This window comes from Struthio camelus, chromosome 11 (assembly GCF_040807025.1).
Source record: "Struthio camelus isolate bStrCam1 chromosome 11, bStrCam1.hap1, whole genome shotgun sequence".
Classification (NCBI taxonomy): domain Eukaryota; kingdom Metazoa; phylum Chordata; class Aves; order Struthioniformes; family Struthionidae; genus Struthio; species Struthio camelus.
This window is the reverse complement of record NC_090952.1, coordinates 3,934,655-3,957,287: the sequence shown is the minus strand read 5'-3', so window position 1 is coordinate 3,957,287 and position 22,633 is coordinate 3,934,655. Positions and strand designations below refer to the sequence as shown.

The window sequence follows — 22,633 nt, the reverse complement described above, 5'->3', positions numbered from 1 at the left end:
CTATTTCACAAATCTTCTAAATTTCACAGACTTATTTTAAAGTTCATGATGGCTTTAACTAGGTCTTGTTAATCTGCCAATTTAGATTTTTTTCAATTTATAGTTTATTTACTGAAAAATATTACCACCTACTTGATTTCCTACCCTACTTTTGGAAATAAATGTCTTAAAAAAAAAAAAAAAACATATACTGGATCCCCACACTATGGGGAGGAAGAAGAAAGCAGTTCATTTATTGGCTGAAAGAACTGACAAAGCTTGATTACAAAAACAGATCTGAGATCGTTGCAGCAACTCAACCTGTTCCATAATACGGCGCAGTGATCCCTGTATCAGACAGATGGCAACTCCTAAGAAGTCTTGTTTCTACAAATAAGTTTTTGACACTCACAAGCTGCTTAGGTGGACTGAATTCTGAGAAGCGGGGAAAGGTGGAGTACAAGATTAAACAAACCCTCTCCACTCCACATTCTACTGTTCAGGCAGACAAAGTAAGTTGAATACCATCTATGAGGAAATGTGCTTCTTATACATTCATGGTGAACAACCTCCCCAAAACACATTACACAATCACCTTGAGGAGTGTATTGGCTTGGAGTTGGCTCAGAAGAGGATTTTGGCATCAAGACCACAGCCCTTGGCAGCTGCACACCCACTTTGCTCAGTGGTACACAGGGCTGGACTAATCATGCTGCTTGTCAGAAAGGCACCTGGGTAACTTCAGTCTCTTGCCGACACGCTTTGATTAGGTCTCCCTTGTGCTAGTCATAGTCCTGCGTGCTCCATCTGAGTAGTGGCAGAATTCTGGCTTGCGGCTGATAGGAGCGGGGATCCCGAGCAGAAGGCAGCAAAGCTGGTATCTGTGACCAAGGGAAGGATTCCACATGACCCAAGTGCTTTCTCCCATTCCCTAGCATCCTGGGGGCACGGGGAGGCGAGAAGGACACAGGAACCCTTGACACTCAATCCATTTGAAAAAAGTTTTAGGGTTTCACACACCGGCTTTTTGAAAGACTGATTGGGCTCCTTTGCCCCCTTCTGTGTCAATAAACACAGAGGTTGGCTTTTGTCACCAGCTCTTTCCCTGTTACCGAGGCAATTTTGTTAGCTCAGGACAGTGGTGCAAAAAAAGCACAGGCTGAAACAACTCAGGTGTGTCCAAGCTGAGCTGCGTGAGGAATTGCATATGTAACTGCAGAGTTTTGCTACTTCAACATGATTAAGAGCTATAAAACTTTTCACATGCATGTTATGTTGTAATAACAGGCATACAAAGAGAACCTATAAACAAATGTTTTCTTTGATAAAGAAAGTAACAGAAATAATATATTCTGCAGACTGCTTGAGGAATCCATCAGGTTAGCCTAGAGAAAAAATTAAGTTCCTGCCTGTATCTGAGGCTGCCAATACTCCAACTGCTCCCTGTTCACAGGCTTTGGGAAACATACCTGAGAAGCCACCAGCTTCATCCCGCTTGCATTACCTGCTGTCATTGCTATTGTTTCACTTCCTTACGTATCCACTGGTCAGCAGCTTCACACCAAGCCTTGCCTCAGAAACCCCTTGCAACTCCTGATGTCTGCAGTGGGACTGCAGCAATCAGGGAATGCCGCAGAAGATAGCGTCAGGGAGCTTAGTCCCCATGAACAGAAGTTTTAAAGTGTCTCTTAGCACTAGGATCTACACATTCAATATTTAGCTTAAACGAAGGCAGCAAGGTTAGCACATATGCATCCATACTGCACTCACACCTTAGACACAACAGTATCTTGCTTGAACAGGAAAGACAGGAGTGACAGGGACCAGCCCAGTTTTATGGTCCAGTCAGAGCAGAGTGAACATCCTCAAAGATAAGGCAGAACGAAAAATAAACAAGATCTAAAATCCCTTCTTGGTTCTAAAATTCAAAGGTTTCTAGTAATGATAAAGGATTTCCTTTTGTCCATTATACTGTGGCCCTTTAATGTGACAGACACTCCAATTTAGCCTTCCTGCTACCTGGAGCTGAAAGGCACCTTTGTGTTCGCTACCTTTGCGTAAGAAAATCTGGTGAAAATCAGCCTCATCCAGCAGCCAGTGTAAAGATACTGTAAAACAAATTCTTCCTTCAGAAAAGGTAAAAAGAGGCACAGTGGGAAATCCATAAGCAAACACTGCAGCAGTTGAGCCTTCACCCTTGATGCAAGCATGGTGCAACAGGCAGAAACATGATACTACTGGAAGTCAAGGAAAAACGTGGGAAATATAGCCCTCATTTAACACAGCCATCTCTCCTTCTTGCCATTCAGATCTCACCATTTCCCCTTTCCCTTCCAGCCTGAACCTTTTCAGAGATATCCCAACCATACCAGCTTCTTTCACCAGGCCATTCCTCAAGTACCACAGCTCGTATCTGTGACTGTTACAGGGGTATGCAGTATGTTCAAGAAGAAAGAAATCACTGAAATATACCAATACTCCTCAGCTAGAATAGAGGCATTTTAACTTTTTCAAATAGGGATAATAGACTCTCATTTTCTCTAGAAGGGATAAAGTCCAACCCAGGGTAAGACAAGACCCCCAAAATATCCGTTCTGTTTTACTATGCCCAACCTGGAAACGCCAGCTGACAAAAAGACTAAACAACAGGGAAAACTCCAAAGATGTCAAACCCTGAAGGCACTTGATTAGAGGAGCACTTCACATCGGCAGGTGCTGGGAAGACTTCCCCACAGTGTAATTAACTCCGACTTAGCAGAGCTGAGACAGACTGGGCCAGGTGGTAAGACCAGGCATGGTGTACGGGCAACAAAAGCAGCTCGTGCTCCGTCAAAGGCAGAATACAGTCACAAACTTCTCATAACCTTTGGCTTCCACCTGCTCCCTCCCCTGACTAGGCACAGAGAACTGCTTGGAGAGGGTGGAGGTGTCTGAGGTATGTGCAACGTTTTTGTCGTGGTGATGCACCAGCACAGCGGTGCTGGAAGTTTTACTGCCTCTCCACAGCAGGAAGCTTGGGCTAAGCTTGCAGTCCCAGTAAGCGCGCGGTGTTCAGCACATCATCTCTTGTCAGGTAGCAGCCACAGAGCTGGCGATATCCTGTGAACGCTTCCCGTCCATGCAAGACCCGCCAGTTATCTATGAACAGAGCCTGCATGGAAAGAGAAAAGAGACAACTATTGCACTCAGAGTGATTTGCCAAGTTTGAGGGGGAGGGCAAGAGCAGATGGACTCAGATACCCCTACTGACAAGACAGGTCCTGCAGCTGGATATCCCCCCAGGACTGAAAGAGCAAATAAGGGGCAGATCACTGTGGGCATGGCCCTCCCTCCTCAGCACTTTCAGAGAGCACTGTCCTTTTCTACTGGAGAGGCTAGGTGATAGTTCCCCAGCAACAGAAACTGCCCATCTTCAGCCTTTAAGGTGTCGCTGTTGCCTTTCTTGGACGGGGCCATCACTTCTCCCCCAGGCATCCTTGAGAACAGAGCCTTGTAGGGGCTCTTTGATGTGATCATCTTCCCTGCTGGACTTCTTCATTTTTCAGGCTCTGGGTTCAAATTGAATCAAGACCCTATAGGAATAAAACCCCTCTAGAGCAAACACAGCTGAAGGAAGAAGCCATGTACCATAATACCTCCGGATCTGTGACTGCAGCCCTAGTTCTTCAAGCTCCTCCAAATCTGCACCCAGTACCAGCCTTTCAAATGCAGGGCAGAGTTTCCTCCCCCCCCCCCCTTCAATCACAAAGATTTGGCTAAGACACTTGTAACATTTCTGGGGCAGCAAAGAGAGTGTGGGTCTCTTGTGATTCATTGTCAATGTAAGGGATAACATACAGCCTCAGAACAAACATAAATCCAACTTTTCTCATGTGCCCTCTATGTTTCTGTTATAACAAACAAACAAAATGCAGCTTTTCTACTTCTGGAAAAGGTAGAAGCTGAATATTAAGTTCTTCCAGTCTCTCTGTTTCTGAGGGCCATTATTTCAGTGACTGAAAAGATCTTCCTTCTCTCTCCCAGTCTTGACTAACCTTTCCTGTGAGACCGATTTTGAATTATTTATTTCTATGTTGTCTGGAAGCTAATATGCTTTCATGGCAGTGACAATGCACACAGCAGATGCCAGTACTGTAATATAAGGCACCTTAAAACAGCTGTAAAAGAAGGATACTGCAGCCCATGGAATTTGCCTGAAGCATTAGCCTTAGCCCAACCCCAGTTCAGCAGCAACTGTTTCGCACAACCAACTCAGTACCCTGCCTCCCTCCCCATACCAAACACACATAGGCCTCCCAGCTCCAAGTCCTACCTTGCCTGGCTTTAGCTTGACCCACAGCTCATTTTCTGGCCTTCTGAGTTCTGTGGTGAGCGTGCGATGAGCAGTGTACCACCGATGCACAACATCATAGGGCACTGTGTTGATGACTGCACGGTCATAGTTATTGTATCTAGAAGCACAGACAAGAGAAGAAACTGCCCATGTGTCTCCATGAGCACAGCACAGCCAAATATTCTTAGAGGGAACCTTGGGAACCTGTAGGATCAGCCAGTATTTAAGGGAGGCTAGAGAGATGACTAGGGAGGTTCTGCTCTGAGTACAGGACTGGAAGGAGATTACACAGCATTTGAGCAAGGAGGAGTTTACTGTCAAGTATAAAACAGTTCTTGCTAGTTTTTAATGGAAGGATGCCCTGCACTGCCTTGCTCAGCAGTGGAAAAAAAAGCAAAAAAAAAAAAAACCCCAGGACATGGTATTGTCAGTGACCTGTAGGCTGGTGAGAGGTATACATTCTTGGTTTGGGGAACTCACTCCACCCCCACCCCACCCACTAACCTTCCTCATTACCCTGGGGTACTGACAACTTTTCTCACCAAGAGAAATGGAGCCCACACAATCCAGCAGCTTGCACTCTGGTTAATCAGTAACCCATTAAGGAAGAACTAAGCTTTAAACCAACTGACACAGGCCTTTGACAGCAGGCCTGATCATTAAAACAATGAAAGCAGCAGGCACAAGTACCAGCAACGCACACTAGCTGGTGCTACAGATGCAGCAATGAACATGACTGATCATCGTTCAGAATAAGAGCTGAGTGCTGGACAGTCTCCTGCTCTAAATCAAGCTGGAGTTTCCCAAAACACCCCAAGCTTCCTTTGGAGAGGGACCAGTTTGCACTCTCCCAGTTCCTTGTATGCCAGGCTACTTTCCAGAGAGACTTTTTGAGAAGAGGGCTGAATCCTACTGCCCCCCAAAGTGACATGAGCCTTGGAGACTTCAAATGGGGCAGGATCATGCCTGTGTCACGCAGGGTTTGCCTAAAGAGGCCCAGACGGTCAGCAGCCAGGCAGGCATTTGCTCATACCCAGATCTAAGGGTATCACCACTACACAAAATGTGTGCTTTGCTTTAATGCAACAGTCTCCTAGCTTGGACAGATTCAAGATGTTTTGACCAACTGAGCAGAGAAAGGCTCTAGGAGTCTCTGGAGCTGCCTTCCTAAGGAGAGACCCTCCCAGTTGTTAGCACAGAGGACTCGTGTGCGAGGGTGAGAGAGACATGGTGTGCAGCAGAAGGAAACAGAAGCGGCTGAGACCATCACACAGGACAGTAGCATGACATGGTGCACCTTTTCTATCTGAAGAAGTCCAGCTGACTAGAAATTTTGGCCATAGCTTGTGGTAGAATCAAGATGGTGGAAGTGTAAGCCCTTGAACTGTCCCTCTCTGTGTGGCAGAGAGCAGAAGGGAGGGTGGCAGGAGTAAAATCAAAGCCCAGCAGAGACACCTGTTTCTATATTGGCGGTTGTCTCTTCCTCAAAAGCAGCAACATACAGCCCAGGAGGAACTGCAGGGTGTTTTTGTAGTTGTTGTCCCTCTCCCTCAAAAGTACGTTGTTTTTTAGTTTAAGGTATCTTCTGACAAACTACTTTTGTCTGTCACAAGCCCCTCTCTTCCCCATAAGCAAAAGGCCTCACATTAACGTTACCTGATCAGATAAAGCTCATTGTTCCAGGGATAAACATTGAGGACTGGCCCGACTCCAATCATGTGGTTGTGACAGCCTCCCACGTTCTCAACATACTCATGCTTCAACGGCACCTTGCTGAGCAGCTCAAATTGATCAGGGGCTTTCTGGAGAACCTGCTCCGCTGCATAGAAACCATCCACTAGCAGCGTCCGCCCACCTGTCCCTTCATGCTTGAGGCAGTGGAACACTTGGATGCTGCGTGGGTCAAAGCACAAGAGAAAACCCGTTGGCTGCCTGTCCCATGGAGAGAACGCAGGCTTCAAAAGAAGTAGAAGGATAGCTCACACCTCTCTGAGGGAAGTTCTGAGGGACTCTCTGTTGTAGTACTTTTCATTTCACCAAGACCTGCCAGGGAACAGGAACAGCCCAGCAGCACACGGTTGTACCTGCTGTTTCTTCAGGCCCAGTCACACACATTTTGCTTAGGGTAGGTCTACACAAACAGACAGAGATCCTTAGAACACCCCAATACCCGGCCAAAGCTGAGCCGCCTGCTGGTCTAGAAGTCAGACAGACCGCTAGCTTGGGCATGGCACTGCATTAATACACACTGCCCCTTGGCAGGGCTGGCTAACTCATGGGTTCGAGGGTATGCAGCTCCTCTCACCAAGAGCTGGTCTGGACACAGAACAAGCTAAACTGCTTTACATGCTTAGATTACAGGTGGCTGTTTTATGACCAGGACCAAGATGCTACAGTACTGAGTTACTGTAGAAATTTTAAGCTACTCTGAGGTATTACAAATTATTCCCAGAGTGATACAACAGAAACAATCTCAAAGTTTTCATGTTTTTGGAAAGGGACCAGCTCATACTCCCCTAGTTCCTGGTAAGCCCAGCTGTCTTCCAGCCTTCTGAAAAGAGGGGTGAATCTTACTGCCTCCCAAATCAAGTGACATGAGTCTTGGAGACTTCAAACGCTGCAGGACCGTGCCCGCGTCACACAAGTCCGCCTAGGCACTAGGACATAGAGGTTCAAAAGCATAAGACTAACCTCCCTAGAACATCTCAAAACAAAAAGACAATTCAAGAAACTCTGGAAGCATAGGGAACACAAATCTATGGCTCCACTCGAGAAATGGGTGCATTTTTCCTGAAGTCTCCCACCACTGCATCTTAGAGTCTAATTATAGGCACAAAGCCCTTCCCTTGGGCCAGGCAATACTGATACTAATGAAATCTCCGGCAACAAGGGGAGTCCAGGGTGACTCATATGGAGACACCTATACGACGGTCTCCCCCAGGAAGTCAGAAGAATTCCCCAGAGGCACATATTAAAGAACCCTTTGCAAGCCTGCAATAGAGGTGCACCAGGTGAGAAGCTTACAGGGACATCCCTCACCTCGATACTTAGTGGGAAGCTGTCCAGCACAGCTAAACACCTTGTGCCTTTCTATTATGTTTCTGAAGCTTCTCCTTCCTTCCTTTCATTCATTCAAGTGTGTAAGATGCTATACTGTTAGAGACAAATGCCCGGCAGTTGCATTGAGCCACCAAATGCCAGTTTTCACGATGTAACAATTTCACTTGTCAGATTACCAAACGTGACACTTCGGGACAGCCTTTATCTCCTGACCTCCCTTTAGGGCCTCATAACTCACTCATACAGCAAATGATTTGGCAGGACCTCCCAGCTCCAGCCTTGCTTGGGCCAGTACTCTTTCACCTGGGCTTTATCCATCCCTCATACCTACAGCAGGCGCAGTTCAACATTAGCAAGTCAGTCCACAAGTGCTGGAGCAAAGGACGCACAAGCCTTCATGGCTCTGTGTCCCAAAGATGATAGCCGCCTCCTACAGTTTGGGGCACTGAAAGGTCTCTTCTGAGGGTGGATTCCTTGGTGCTTGATGAGTAAGGTAACACTGCAGTCTTACCCACACCTTGGGCAGTTCTGGCAGAGTTCCTTTCCTCCACCCCTTTGCAGTACTTCAGTTTCTTTGAGACTTGGAAGATTTGGCTGATTTCAGCCAAAGTGGCAGGGGAAAGAAGACATTCAAATGAACATGTCTTGCTTGAAAACACTTCATTTCCTTTAGAAGCAGGTCACATACTGTTTCAAGTATTTCAAAAGAAAGTCTTCTGAACCTGTCTGAGAAAGGGAGCTTTCTGGCAGAGATGGGGGCTCAGGAAAACCAAGAACTCGTATTCTTCCTGCACAAGTACAGTTCTGCAGGACTGCAAGCACTAACAGGTAGTCCTGCTAGCTTAGTCCACACTGTCGTTGCTTGATACGCTTTGGCCAGCTGTGGACAAGCATCACCTCTTTGAAAGAAGGGGAGACTCCATGTGGAAAAGAAAGGTAAAAAAGAGCTGATCAGCTCTATAGTTCCTATGCTGAGCAGTTTAACCAGAACTTCAACCTTCAAATGGGCTTTCATTACCAATGATTTCCTTATTTGGTTTGGGGAAGATTTTGTGGGAAAGCTCCTAAAGCAAGCCAGCCAAGCAAGTAACACTGCACAGCCCATGAAAGCATACAGGGTCTGCAAACAGTCGGCTTGCTCAGTCACAACAGGGAAGCTACCTAGATCTGGACTGAAGTGAGCGGCAGGACCTCTGCTTTCTGCATGTACTCCTAGCTTCACAAAGCACACTAAATGATACCTTGCTCCTGACACCTAGCTGTTTTAGAGTAAACGCTAAAAGTTTCATGCTAGGTTGGGTACGGGTGACAGTGCTCAGGGTGCCACCCAGATAACATTACCTCTCCTGGTCCTAAGGGCTGCTCTGAAATCCACATGCAGCCAACAGATCTCACCCCCTTAATCCTTCCTCTGCCTTCACGGTTCTATACCACAGACCCTTCCCATTAAGACTTTCAGCAATTTAACAGCCTCACTTGGGAAGACCTTATCCTGCCCTAAGGCAGGAGGCATGAACTAGATGACTCCTCTGGGCCTATGTAGCCCTAATTCCATACAAGATCACTACATTTCCATTAGTTCTTCCAGTGCCATTTCCAGTGCCATTCTTGGGATCACAGTAGGAAAAAAAAAAAATCTAGAAATTAAGCCTGGGTCTCCTGCACTTCAGTGTCAACTACCATCAGGCCTGCTGCCTTTCTTCTTCCAAGCGGGCATAAAACTTGCAGCCCAGACGCTATACTGGAAACAATGTCATAGCTACAACCTTCAGAAACATCTAAGACAAGTGTGGACTTTGAAGGGCTGGAGTAGCCTAGTTTCTAATGAGCTACAGGACTGCACCGCTGCCAAAAAGCAAATCCCAACCAGTTTGACTGAAGTGGAGTGATCGCACAGAGCATATGTGACGACAGCACGTAAGTCAGTACCATTCATAAAGTTTGGGAGGGCAGAGAGACGGTGACTGCAGGGCCGTGCCAACATCCGTCCTTCCCCAGAGGCAACTGCTCAGCCGGTAAAACAGATGGTGCTGAAGCAGGTGAGGAAGGCTTCCCCCAGGTCAGCAGGATTAAGTTTAAGCAAACTTTTGCAGCAACTTTGTGCAACAGCTGACAAGGGGCACTTGCTACAGGAGGAGCCGTGCCAGTTAGAGCTGTGATTGCCATCTGTACCCAAAAACAAATCAGCTGCTTATTCCTGTGAAGACCAATGCTATGTGTCACCTAGCAGACTGAGGAGGGCAATTTCAGAAGAGATCGTTACATAAACTTTAAAAGGATAGCATAAAAATAAATACATAGCTGAGCTTTTTCTGTGGCTATAAAGGCTAAACCACAGCAGTACAAAGAAGCCAGCTATCTAACATCCAAGTCCTTTTTAGCCTGCATTCTGAGAGAACTAGAAGTTACAAGCATAGGAAAAAGCAATCAACAGAATACACTGCTCTACAAGAATCAAACAGGATCCAGAATTACTGTGTGACTGGTATATCTTATCAGTCATGCTAGAGATAATTCAGAAGCTCCTGCTAGAAACCGCAGCCCTGTGAATCACTCTTGCAAACCAGCAAAAGCACATACCCGCAGGGCTCCTGGAAGTAGGTAGTGTCAGTGTGACGATCCAGAGCCAGCTTAGTGTAGGCAGTGTCTCCCCGAGAGAAGTCAGAGGTAAAATACCACATTCTACCATAAATGGTCTCCCTATAAAAGAGGTGGGCAGTTATCACAAATTGCTGTAGGGATTACTGCGGTGGTAAAACAGATCCTCTCTTGCATCCGAGGTTATTCCCTTCCATCCTATGTAGAATACATACACAGTAAATTAAAACAGTACAACAAGCCAACTTAACAAAATTTACACTGTAATATCAAGAGATGGTGCTTCTAATGCCTCCTCCAGTATTCAATTACTCTCCCTCCTCCGTGTTAAGACTGATGGTAATGACTCTCCATCCTCCTCAGAAGACACAGGCCATCTTTCCATACCGAACATTAGCTCAGTCAAATCAAGAAAAACACTGAGTGACATTAGGAATCACCAGAGTACAGGTTCCTCCTCTTCGTGCCTACCACTAAGATTCCTAACATTCCCCATTCTTCCTCTGAGGATCCTCAGTTTTCACCCATGTCCCCCTACAAGGTGCACAGCACTTGGAGGCTACAGGATGAGGGTCAGAATCTGGAGAAAAGAGCTGGCTGGACACTCCCTGGAGCCCCTCCATTTCTATTTGGAGGAGCTATTCATTAATAAAAATCCCTCCTGTTCTAAAGGCCCAAGGCAAGTTAAGCTGTTTCTTGGCTTGGAGGAAATGCGAAACTTGAAACCACACTTGCTATGCTATGGGTGCACTTTAAACAATCACAGAAGAAACCAATATTTTTCTTTAGAGAGAGCTACAAATTGTTTTTGATCTCCCTGGCTCCCAGGGCCAGGGCTGCCCTCCTAACCTTTCAGATCATAACAGGAAATTCTGTCTTTGCAAAGCTCAAGCCTTCCCAGACAGGCTACTTCCTTCAGTCACTCTTTTCTATGCATAGTCCCATTACCACAAATGCCATCCTAGGAAGTCCTCTTCCTAAGAGGTCAGATCCCACAGTGCAATACTCCATCTCAGTTCAAATGGACTGGCCAGAGACAGTATAAGGTCCAGACCCTTTGTTTGCAAACGAAGTCACGCTGCATAACGTATAAGATACGAGGACAGTTATCTTTCCAGACAAGAGGGAAATGAAAGTCCACTCTTGATGGCTCTCTTAGAGAGCTGCCAGTGGCCTTCTTGGGGCAGTTCTGTTTACCTGATCAAGCTGATCCTCTCTGCTAAGATTTCTGTGTCCTCTTTGGTAGGAGGGACATTTTCCACAAAAGCAATCCCATATAACAGGAAGTTTTGCAGAAACTCCTTCAGCCCCTCGTCTGTCTCCAGGAAACTCCGACAGTCGACAGATGGGATCTGGGCTTGGCGGTAGATTTCTGCATTCCAGAGAATCCGTGGGTGCATGACCTGCTGCTTCTGCCCCTCGTAGCTGTTCTTCACCAGCCACTCCAGCCCATACCGTGTCACATGCCCATCTGGCCCTATGACAAAGGGGGAAGAGTTTCAGTCACTGGAGTCACAATGAACAGCTTGATGTTCCATTACTACCATCAACCTAGGAAAGTCCTCATCTTTTTAATTTTGCCTAGTGACTGTCTTCTTGCACCCAGTCATACAAGGTATTGATACTATCTGGTTAAGGCTATACGCCCTAAAATACTGTCATTGCTGCAATTCCAAATCTATAACTAAGTGTTTCAGCTTCAGTGGTAGCGGTTTTGTTTTCTAGCGAGAGGACTCCATGGAGAGGTAAAGCACTCAAAGATAAGCCCATAAATAAAGGTAAATTATAAATAAACTACTGAGCTTCAAAAGAAGGAAGCATACAATCATTCCTCACAGCAGAAGGAAGAAAGCAGCTGGAAATAAAGGAGAAAGGACAGATTATGTGAATTCTGATCAGAGACACCAGTTCAAGGACAGGGTTAAGAAAACCAACTATTTCTTGACTGACCTATTTACTATCTGCATTGCTGCCTTTTTCAAACAAACCAATAAACTACCCAGACATTGAAGATGCACATATCTCTACCCAAAAGGAGGGGCAGGGGGAAGGAAACAGACAAATACAAGACTGAGGCATGTTTACAGTAACAGCACTGCTCAGAACAGCACTGTTTAGGATTTGCTTACAGCTAGGTCTCTTCCCAAAACAGCTACTGATCTAGAGATAAGCTTGCTGGGAGAGGACAGCCTTAAGGGTGAGATCCATCAAGACGACTCCCTCCAGCAAGGGCTGATGCTCCACAAAACTCCCAGGGTAGAGGCATTTTGCTACTTACATGTGAGGAAGAGTGTGGTCTCATCCACTCGGACAGCCTTGGGTTTGATGCCCAGGTCCACACTAGCTGTATCCAAGCTGCGCTGGTTAGTCTTAGTATTGTAGCAGGAAGCTGAACGGCAGTGGTCCCGCAGCCAAACAAAATCAAAGCGCATCAGTGTGTTCGCATACCTGAGCTCTGGCAAAGAATGACAGATTCAAAAGACTCATGGGTCCCAACAGTGAGAAATAGCAAGGCAAAGAACCGAAGTTGAGAGCCCACAAGCTATGATCCCACTTACAAGAGATGTGGGGTCCGTTAGACTTAACCCCTCTTTGCACAAATTAAGCTAGTTTGTCCTGTTACGAAGACCAGGTCAAATATCTGAAGAAGTGCCAGGGATTTCATAGAACGCTTGGCTGTCAGTGCTCTCACTGTGGTTTCCCATGCTACCAGCTTACAAGCAATCTCATCCCGCAACAGGAAGGAGGGCAGCTGAAAACATGCTGGTCACATACCTATGTCTATCTTCTCTCTTTAGCAAGCAGTAAATCCACAGCTGTCTAGCAACTGCTCTGCATGACAAGGTCCCCCCTGCTCCATGTAGTTTTAGACCCCAGCACAGGAACATAGATAAGAATCAACCACACAACGATAGCAACATTCAAGCTACACGAACATTACAGACAACTTCAAGACCTGGACACCAAGCTCTGACATCTATTCAGTTGGACCTGTAGTACAGCAAAGTCTCTCCTCTTTCTTCCATCCTGGGACAACTTAGGAATATCCAAGCCCTTCAGAAGCACATCAGAGCCAGCACAGGTAATAGGAGAGCCCTTCCTGCTCTAGTCCTGCTCAGTGTTGAAATCCCAGTACCTGAGGTCAGTTTGCAGTGGGAAAATAACAATATCCTTTGTTGGGGCCCCTGTGTTGGGTACAATACTGAGCAATTCCCTTTAGATATATGCTTATAAGGCACTTCCCTAGGCAACCAATATCTCCTAAGTATCCTCAGTAGATATTACTCAGGCAGATACTGGATGTGGTGCATGTACCATACAGGCCACGGTAAAACATTTGCCTCAGTTGCTAACTTTTCTCCAAAAGAGAAAGGACTGAAGTTATCATTAGACAGCACTTACAGCTGACTTGCTGGGTTGCTTCACACTAAAACACTTAACCTCCTTGCTTATTCCTTAAGCAATCTCTCAGAGGGGTATAATTTGCACTGAAAAGGCTTCCATGCCCTCTAACCTCCCACTGCTCATGCCAACCAGCTGGGCTGCTTGCAAACCCGCTCTGCATTTCACAGATCAGTGTTTTAAGGAAAGCCTGCACTAACTGTGGTTTGCCTGGGACACTTGGGTATTTCTGAAGCCACTTCACAAGTGGGGAAAGGCAGAGAGCTGGGGACACATCAAATTAGCCGTCCCACCGGCGAGTCATGGCCTGAGAAACCACTGACCAACAGGGCAAGGTACAGACCCAATTAGAGTTCAGGAATCCTTGGGTTTGATTCTGATTTAGCATTGCCTCATTTGTCATGAAACATTTACTGCTGGAGAACAAACCTGCTCTGTCCTGTCTTTGGGAATTCCCAAAGCAAACATAAAACACAGACTCTAACATGCATTCCTCTTTTGCACTGGTGGCCAATACAGGTCATTTCACAAGAGAATCACTACTGGGAAACAAGGTCAGGGTGTGTGTGTGGAGAATACACATGCGTGCACAGACACACATACACACCTTTCTCCTCTTCCCCGACTCAAAAGCAGACATACACATACACACTTACCTAGGTGATCACCATGTAACTGCCAGGCACACTTCAGAGACTCTGGGGCTGTGTGATGCCAGCGAGCTGCAGCAGCAGAGAAGATCTTTCCGCAACCAGGCAGCCATGCAGAGCGATGGCTAGTGCTTCTACTCAGCCGGCACGGCACATTGAACAGACCCGTCAGCCGCCAGCACCACATCCTGACTGTCCAAGAGAGAGGAGAAAGAACAAGGTGACTCAGTTGTATTACTGCATCATATCCAGGTCTTGATCGCCGCACTCTCTTACATGAGACACTGAAAATATGTATGGCAAAGCTGGTATTGTCCTGCACAATTCATAATTTACTGACAAAAGAGGCAAGCGAGAACAAGTCCATCGAAGAGAAAGAAGAGAAATGAGCACGCTGACTGGCAGTCCGGCCAGAGTAGCAAGTCACCTCTCTTCCAAGCACCATTTGGTCATGAAAATTACTAAACACAACGCAGCTTGGCAGAATCTCATATTAGACATCTTTAATGCCACGTCTGAGCAACAGAACTGCTTTGACTTCCTCTCAGTGTGAACGCAATCAGGCACGCTGCCAAGCTTTTTCCAGTGCCTGGAACCCACATTTATCGTTAACACCACACTGACTATGCAGCCATAGCCACAAAACTGGGTGCTTTACTCTCAGTTAGATCAGCTGCAGTAAACACTTTTGCAGACAACATCAAAAACCAGGAAGACCACAAAGCTGCAAGTGAAAATTGGCTGCCCTGAAGAACTGCATGTAATAGAAGTAGCAGGGAATTAACCAGAGGGTCAATGAATTTTTTTAAACAAGCTAATCCAATCCAAGCATATTAGCTGAAGAAAGGAGGAGAAGAGAGACATGGGTGTGTTGCTTATTTTGTGACTAATACAAACTACAGTCAGAAAATGGTCCTGCGAAGAAACAAATGAGATCCTAGGATTTATCAGGCAAAGCATTTCCAGAACAGACAGCTGTGTATTCAGTGCTATCGCGCAAAATGCTGACAAGACCTTATCTGGCTGCAAGCCTTGTCCCCTTCTCTGCCCACCCCAATCTGAATTCACCACTCCTGGACAGTGCTAAAGTGATCAGGGAAAGCAGAGAAGAGTGACCTTGGTTAGAGAAATACAAACTCAAGGAACCCAGTAATTAGGTCAGGCCTAGGAAAAGGATGCAAAACAACAAGGAGGAGGAAGATCTCTTCTTATACTGAAGGACATGGCAGGCATGGAAGAGAAATGAACCACAGCTCATTTTAGGTTAGAGTTTAGAAAGTGATTTCTCAGAGTGAAATTTGTAATGATTCTTCAGCACAAAGAGCAAAGGCAAAAACCTTACAAGTCTTAACATATGAAGCCACACTTTAAACGCCCTATCACTTGTTTATTACGTTCTGCAGGTCAGGTCTAAAACCAGCAGGATTTTAGCAGCGCTTTGTTCTGACATACACAGAAAGCCAGTATCACTGAATGAGACACAGATATATCTATAATTTGTTACTCTAGTTTTGTGAACTTCATTTTCTTATCTGAAGGTTACGGACACCGGTGTCTCGTCTGTCCCACCTGCCTCTCTACTTCATAGTCTACTTAGCGCAGAGACCCCAAATGCTGGTAAGAACAATAAAATCAGCACAGAGGTGGCAGGTTGCAGAACAGTCTGCCAAGTAGAAAGAAAAATACAGACTGACGGCTGCCAGCCCTAAGAAAAAAAATGGGAAAACTTTTATAAAGAGAACATGGCTCCAGATGAAGATGCAGGTGTATCAGCAGTATAGAGAGCTGCAAGGTGCTAGGCCACACGCTGCCTACAAGCCCTTTATAGTTTTAGGGCCACAGAAGAATCTCAGGTCAGAAGGTTCCAGTTTCTGTGGTTGCTAAAAACGCAGCAATTCCTCCGCAGCAGGCTGCAGGGCATCAGGCTGTTCTGCAAACGTGCTGGTTTCAGATCAGAAGCTGATGCTTAACTCCTCATACCAGGAGCGGGGGCACGGGGAGCTCCTTGCTCACAGCCTAGCACCTGCAGTAACTGAGATCTCTACTAACATGACTGACTTCACACTTCAAATACTGCAATGAAGCCTGTAAAAATCTTTATAGATGCTGACTGAGCTGCTGACACCCTGAAAGACTACAGCATTCTCACTACAGGCAGAGAAACTGGGTCACTGAAGAACTTACGGAGCTTTAGCCAGAATTACAGCGTATCTGGAGACGGACAAAAAATATCTGCTTTTCTCTTTGGTGGTCACCAGCCAGCAGGAACATCATTTTTTGCGGAAACAATTTAGGAAGTAGTTATGCCAATGCTAAGTTCTGGGAGAGTGCTTTCCAAACTCCCAGAGCATTGAAAACTTACAGGTACAGTATAGGGGAAAAAAGAAGAATTAGCCAAATTTCATATGGCAACTTAATAAAAACTAGGCAAAGCAAATCTGCAAGAGCACCTGCAGAAAAACAGGAGTTGACTATTACAGGCTTACAATGCCAGCCTGTTAAATACGGTTACATTAGTAATTATTATTTAGATAGTTATATTAGTAACATAGTTAAAACATATATATATATACACACACACACACTTATATGTATAAAAATGATTTAACTCACTGAATGAGTGTTGCCTCTCATAAAGCTTAAGATTGTCTGGAATCATGTAGAAACCTGCTCCTTAGGTCTGTTTTTGTACAAGACTGGATTGCCAGACAGACGCAGAATTCACTCATTTTGGATAAGGTGATTCTGTCAACAAGATGTACTTCCATATTTCGTGTCAGTTATTATGTATTACACAAGAGTAAGACCATCACTCTAAGAGAAACAGCTACAACACCTACAGATGTGCTCAGTAAATACAGAGATATAGATAGGTATGTATACATATACACACATCTCTGTTCTACCTGACATGCTTTTTAGAGAAGAAAGATGGCTTCATTTTATTTTGCTGTTAAATGCACATGGCCTGGCAAAAGGCCGGGCTCTGGTTAATGTCTTCCCTGAAGTCAAGCCACAGATGGCCAGAAAAACCCACATATGGGTCTGGTCTATCACTAGGTCTTTTGCATATTCATGCAAACCCTTTTGTTCATAAGAACAATATTTGATTTGTGAAATGCAAGATGGATGAATGAAGAGTCAGTCCATTTGGGCTTCTGGACCGTTTAAGGATACCACCAACTCAACAAAAAGAGACTGGGGCGGGCGGGAGTAGGGGGGAGTGAAGCAAGCTTGTTTGCGTACATGTCTGATATCTACACACACACGACTGTACGTGACACTAAACTGATAGGAAATGCTCATCTACAAACCCACTTAGAGTGGCCACTGCCTTGGGCAGCTCTAGCAGAAGTTATCTCTTTCTGCACATGTTCCTTTTATCTCCCTCCTCTTCCAACATCAAAATTTGCCAGAGAATAAACACAGGTAATGCAAGTGACCTGGATATTTAATCTAATCAATGAGAACTCTTGCTTTTCTGCTGTTCTTGATGGAGACAGGCACCACAATAAACAGTTCACAGTGAACCCTTAAACTGTAACTTTCCAAGAGATACTAAAACTAGAAGGAGGTGAAAACAAAAATCTATATACTTAGAGAGGATTTACATTTCACCTCTGTTCTTGAATCATCAAAGCCAACAGCTCTCCCCTGGCTGGAATGAGTGAGTTGAACAGTTACGTATTCACCCTCGTCCTCATATTTGCCTTACCTTTACACTTTCACACAGCTTATCCAAACAGCAACGAAATGCAGCAGCTGCGAGGTTCCAAGACAAAGTTTCCCTTGAAATTCAAAAAAAGCAAGCAAGACGACGACGACATTAAACTACCCCTCATGTAAACTCAGGTGGACTTTGAGATAGGAGAGAGCTTCAATCATCAATCCTGCCTCTCTGTTGAGGCAAGACAAAATTGCTTGAAGATACAACACAAGAACATATCTTATGCATGGCTCATCTTGTCCAGTAGTCCACAACATCATGAGCGAAAAACAGGAGCATCTACAGAGCCCCTGATAGAGGTGACAGGGTGAACAGGATAAACAGAGGAGCAGGTGCAGGAGGAAAATGCAGAAAATTCAAATATATTGTGTTTTTAAGTATATCATGAGAGAATAAAGAAAAGCAACATGCTGTGAAAGGAAGAGGAAGGAAGAGTGGGCCTCCTGAAGGGCTTGTCTGTCCAAAAGACTTCCCCCTTCCCCAGCTTGTCTCTCTGATGATACAAGATGCATTCGCAGTAAACAACACTATTTAGGCTCTTTGATAAATAGCCACAATTCCCACTCCGAGCAAAGAAAAATACTGAGCTGAAAAAAATCAGCATCCAAACATTTTCATCAGTAAAAGTATATATGGAAAGAGAAACTGCAAAAATCTGTGGTCTTTAATCCAGCTCCTAATAAAGACCTTCCAAGAACACGGAGATACTGGTCTGCCAGTGCTGTGGACAGACATGTCTTCACCACTCTGTGAGAGCACATCCAGCCTGTTTTTCAGGCTTTCCTATTATTTACCAATTGAAAAATACAACTATTTTCCATTAAGTATTTCAAAACATCAACTTGCTTACAGTCATCCTTTTCCTTTGCTATAAGCATCCAGCTTACACAAAGGTTTCTGATCCATGACCTATAAAGATAAGGCTTACTGTGCTACTGAAATCTTCATGTCTCTTACCCCCCCCCCAAAAAAAAAAAAAAAAAGAAAAAGAAAGAGAGAAAGAGAAAATGAACTATTCTTCAAGGCAGCTTGAGAACTACTCTGTCTGCAAATCTCAGACAGGGGACACGCTTACTACCAGTCTTCTGACTACAGCTTATTATTAATCTGACACTGCCATCAGCTTTAGAAGACGTACCCAAATATCAAGCAGCGCCGCTGTTTGAGTGAAGATAACCTTTACGAAGGGAACACCGATAAAAAGAGGCCTGCTGCAAAGGCTCAGAAGGAGCTGCTGCCTTGAGGGCTGCACCAGTGTTAGATGAGAGAACTAAAGTAACCCAGGTGACAAAACCCCAGTGGCAGGCCAAGAGCGCCTCAGTCCCCTGGGATGACAGGCATCTTGAATACATGAATGCTTGTTTGTCCGTGGAGCTAAGGGTTTAAAGACCCAAGTTCACATGGCTTACCTATTAATTACAAAAGAGACAAGAAGCAGAGTGGCTATCCCCTGCTGAGAAAGGCTCCTGCCCCCACCAGACTGCACTGCTGCAGCAGACAGCTATGTTAGATCTCAGCTATAGGATATCAGATTTCCCTTCCAGCCCTTCCCAGTAACAGAGATTTCAGTTAATTTAAGTAGATAATAAAGACTTCACAGACACTGCCTGCTTCACAGCTATTTCATTTTCCTAGAAATGAAGGTAATTATCTGCTCACCCAATGTTTAACACCAACCACCTGACTCCAGAGTCCCTTCCCATAACCTTACTCACATTTTTCTCAAGCCTCCTCTTTATAGGATGCACAGCTGGCTAGAAGTGGGCACAGTCCATCCTCTAATTCCCTTTTCCAGCAAAGACGCTGACTCCCTTTGCATGCCCTCTGCATGGATACTTACTGTAGTAAACGCCTCTTACTGTACTGGCCTACTTTTCACTTCATTCGCTTTGCTCTCAGGCCTGCCCAGGCTGAGGAGCCAGGGCTGAGGGCCAGCCCGCTGTCCCGGGAAGGCCATCTTCCAGGGAGGGAGAGAGGACAAGTCTACCCACGAGCTACCCTTAAGACATACACAGCTGCAAACTTTGATTCACAGATTAAAGGCATCTGACATCTTAATCCCTGTGTGAACTCTAGGTCAACTAATGTTACCTGAGAACGTGCTAGCATAGGTCTAAGGTGAGGGAAAAACAGAACTAAACTTCAAACGCGTCCAGGGCGCTCCAGAATTATGAACCAAGCTGGAGTTCATAGTTCTTGTTTTGTTCGTTTTCCCCATCACCTGCATCTACAAGACCAAAAACATTGCTTGCAAGCTTTTACAGCTTTACTGGTGCACATACTTCATGAAGTTGATGCTTCCCAAGGAACTGAAATTCCTTCTTAAATCAGGGTCTTGAGGATCTTTTAAATAAAAAAAAGTTTGTTTACATCTTGCACTCCTCGGTTTCTGGTTCACTTCCCTTATCAGAAGGGACGCAAACAAAGTTCAGTCAGGGCACCGCACTCCAGCAGCCCTGGCATGCACGCGGGTAAGATACATTCATGGCTTGTTTGAGATTATTAGCTCCCTTCCCCTACACAAGGTTGCTTCTCTCAGATGCAAGCCACGTTCAATCTCAGGGCAATCTCAGCACTACTTAACACTGCCCTGCATAGCTCAAAGACAGCACAAACAAGGAGGAACAACTCCCTTCCCGCTGTGCCAGCGGAGACTACTTCCACTACAGCTTTGTAACAAGAAGCGCAATCCCTTGAGTTAGTCATGTCAAGGAGAGCACCATCAGAGAGAGCATTTCCCCGAGGTGCTGAAGTCCTCCGAGGTGCTGGCAGCTCTTCACCTCCACCCGCAGCAGTCACTGCTCACCCATGACGCACCCACCCCACCACCCCTCTTGGCAATGGCACAACTTGCTCTGGAGAGGGGAGGAAGAAACGGTTCAGTTATCCATTTCCCACGTTTCTCTCCACCACACCTGTCCTACACAGAAGACTGTCTACAAGTCCAGGTCACACCTGCAGGAATGGTGTTCTCTGTGCTTGCAAAATAACATTATTTCTGATTGAAGCAGCGTGGGAGCAGACTACAGAAGTCTTGTTAGATCTTCACTACATTGCCACAGCAATCGCTTGGCTCGAATTATCTGGAGAAAACTGCCTAGTGAATTAAAAGCCATATAAGACACGCACCAACAACTGCTTGTCCAGCCAACCCATTTTACATACCAACTGTTATCTATTAGCTCAGAAAGTAGCCTTGCCTGTATTCACCCAACTGTTCAGAAAGTTTTAAGTCCAAAGTTCATCCCCAAAACCAAGGCTGGCAAATAAGGTCCAACAGGCAAGCACGGCCATACCTAGTTTGACACCAGCATCATACTAAAACCACCTCAGGGAGCCAGGAAGCCACCTCTCCCATTCGGTCATTCCTTCTGCTACAGGCCGGCCGGGAACTCCAGCAGCTCCGGCGGGTCTCCGCCCCACACGCTAACCACAGCGCTCCTCCAGGTCCAGCTCCAGAAGGTCGGCAGCACAGCCGAGACGCAGCCCACGTTCACGGCTCCCCCGCGAGCAGTTCGGCCGTGCTCCAAACCCACGGGGACTGGGGGCTACGCGCTTTTTCAGAGGAGGCTGTGCAAGGGGCTCGAAGGCAAGGGCTGCGCACCGAGCGCCCGCCCGCCCTGAAAGCCACCCGGGGCGCCGGGCGAGCGGCCTCGGCAGCCGCGCAAGCGACAAACGCGACGAGCCCCGTGGGGCCGGTGCCCCCTCCCGCACCCGCCCCCCGAGCCCCGTAACGGCCCCGGCGCGGCCGCCGGGCTCCGGGGCTCCCCGGCAGGCGCCGCTGGCTGCGGCGGGCGGGCGGGCCGGCTCCCGGCGCGGCCCCGCCGCCGAGGAAGGCCCCGCCCGGGGCCGGGGCTGGCTCCGGCCGCGGACCCAGGCCCTTGTGCCGCGTCGGACCCCCCCCCCCCCCCGAGGCGGGGAGAGGGCTGCGGCGGGTCGGTACCGGAGGAGGGGGAGGGAGGGACCCACCTGGCAGCCGCCGGCGCCGGGACACCGCGGCGAGGGGCTCCGCGCCCCCGACGGCGGCCCGGGGCGGCCCGCCCCGAGGCGGGGTCTGACCATAGAGAGAGGGCGACGCCGGGCAGAGCGCCGCCCACCATAGAGAGCGGTCTATGTGAGAAGTTGTGCCCGTTGCACCTAGGCGGTGGGGCAGGGCGCCGCGCGCGGCAGGCAGCGTGGTGGGGAGGAGCAGAGCGCCCCCCACTGTAGGCGGCTGGAGAAGGCGCTGCCGAACCCAGGCCGCCATAAAGAACCGGGAGGCTGGCGTATAGAGCGCCGCACACCATAGAGCTGAGGCTGGGCGCCTGAGCGCACGGAGAGGGCAAGAGCGGCCAAAAGAAAAGTCTCAGACCATAGAGAGGAGATAACGGACTGTAGAGAGAGGCTTCTACCATAGAGTAGGCGGAACTCGCCCAGCGTGCCGCGGATGGGAGCGGAAAGAGGCCGTTTCGTTTTCACCATAGAGAGCGCGCACCGAGCGGCCGGCCTCCTAACCATAGAGAGACGCGCTGTAGCACAGAAGGTCTCCGGGGCGGGGGGGAGGGGGATGACGCCTGCGCACTGCGGCCCTGTGTCGCGGCGGCGGCGGGGGGCGCCGTGGGCCTCCAGCCCGGCTGCTCCCTGAGCGGGGCCGGCGGCCGGGCCGGGCCGGGCCGGGCCTGCGAGCGCTGCCGGTACCTGCCGCGGCGGCGTCCGGCGTAGGGAGCCGGCGGGCGCGCACAGCCTTTTCGGGCTTGGGGTGATGAGCGGTGCTGGCTGCGGTGGGGGCCTCCTGGTGGGCAGCAGTTCTGGTCTCCGGTACCTGGTGTTTTTCCAGGCAGGGCAGGGCAGGGCAGGGCGAAGGTGCCCGCTGGCCTTTGGGAAGGTCTTGCGATGGCTCTGATG

General features: G+C 47.4%; 1 protein-coding gene across 9 annotated transcripts; it reads right to left on the bottom strand.

Annotated features, from left to right (window-relative positions):
• Positions 1–204: 204 nt before the first annotated feature.
• TMLHE (trimethyllysine hydroxylase, epsilon) lies at positions 205–22,234 on the bottom strand. Of its 9 annotated transcripts, none has more exons than XM_068956695.1 (8): positions 22,141–22,234; positions 14,029–14,214; positions 12,249–12,425; positions 11,168–11,447; positions 9,953–10,072; positions 5,969–6,205; positions 4,292–4,430; positions 205–3,130 (listed from the first exon to the last, which is right to left on the bottom strand). In XM_068956695.1, the coding sequence occupies exons 1-8, from the start codon at positions 22,208–22,210 to the stop codon at positions 2,999–3,001; spliced, it is 1,341 nt and encodes a 446-aa protein (XP_068812796.1). In that variant the 5' UTR covers positions 22,211–22,234; the 3' UTR covers positions 205–2,998. The 9 variants fall into 9 exon arrangements, with proteins under 9 accessions (XP_068812796.1, XP_068812794.1, XP_068812798.1 ...); XM_068956693.1 differs by lacking the exon at positions 22,141–22,234 and adding an exon at positions 21,719–22,010; XM_068956697.1 differs by lacking the exon at positions 22,141–22,234 and adding an exon at positions 21,719–21,798 and having other exon boundaries at positions 14,029–14,210.
• Between the last annotated feature and the right edge of the window lie 399 nt (positions 22,235–22,633).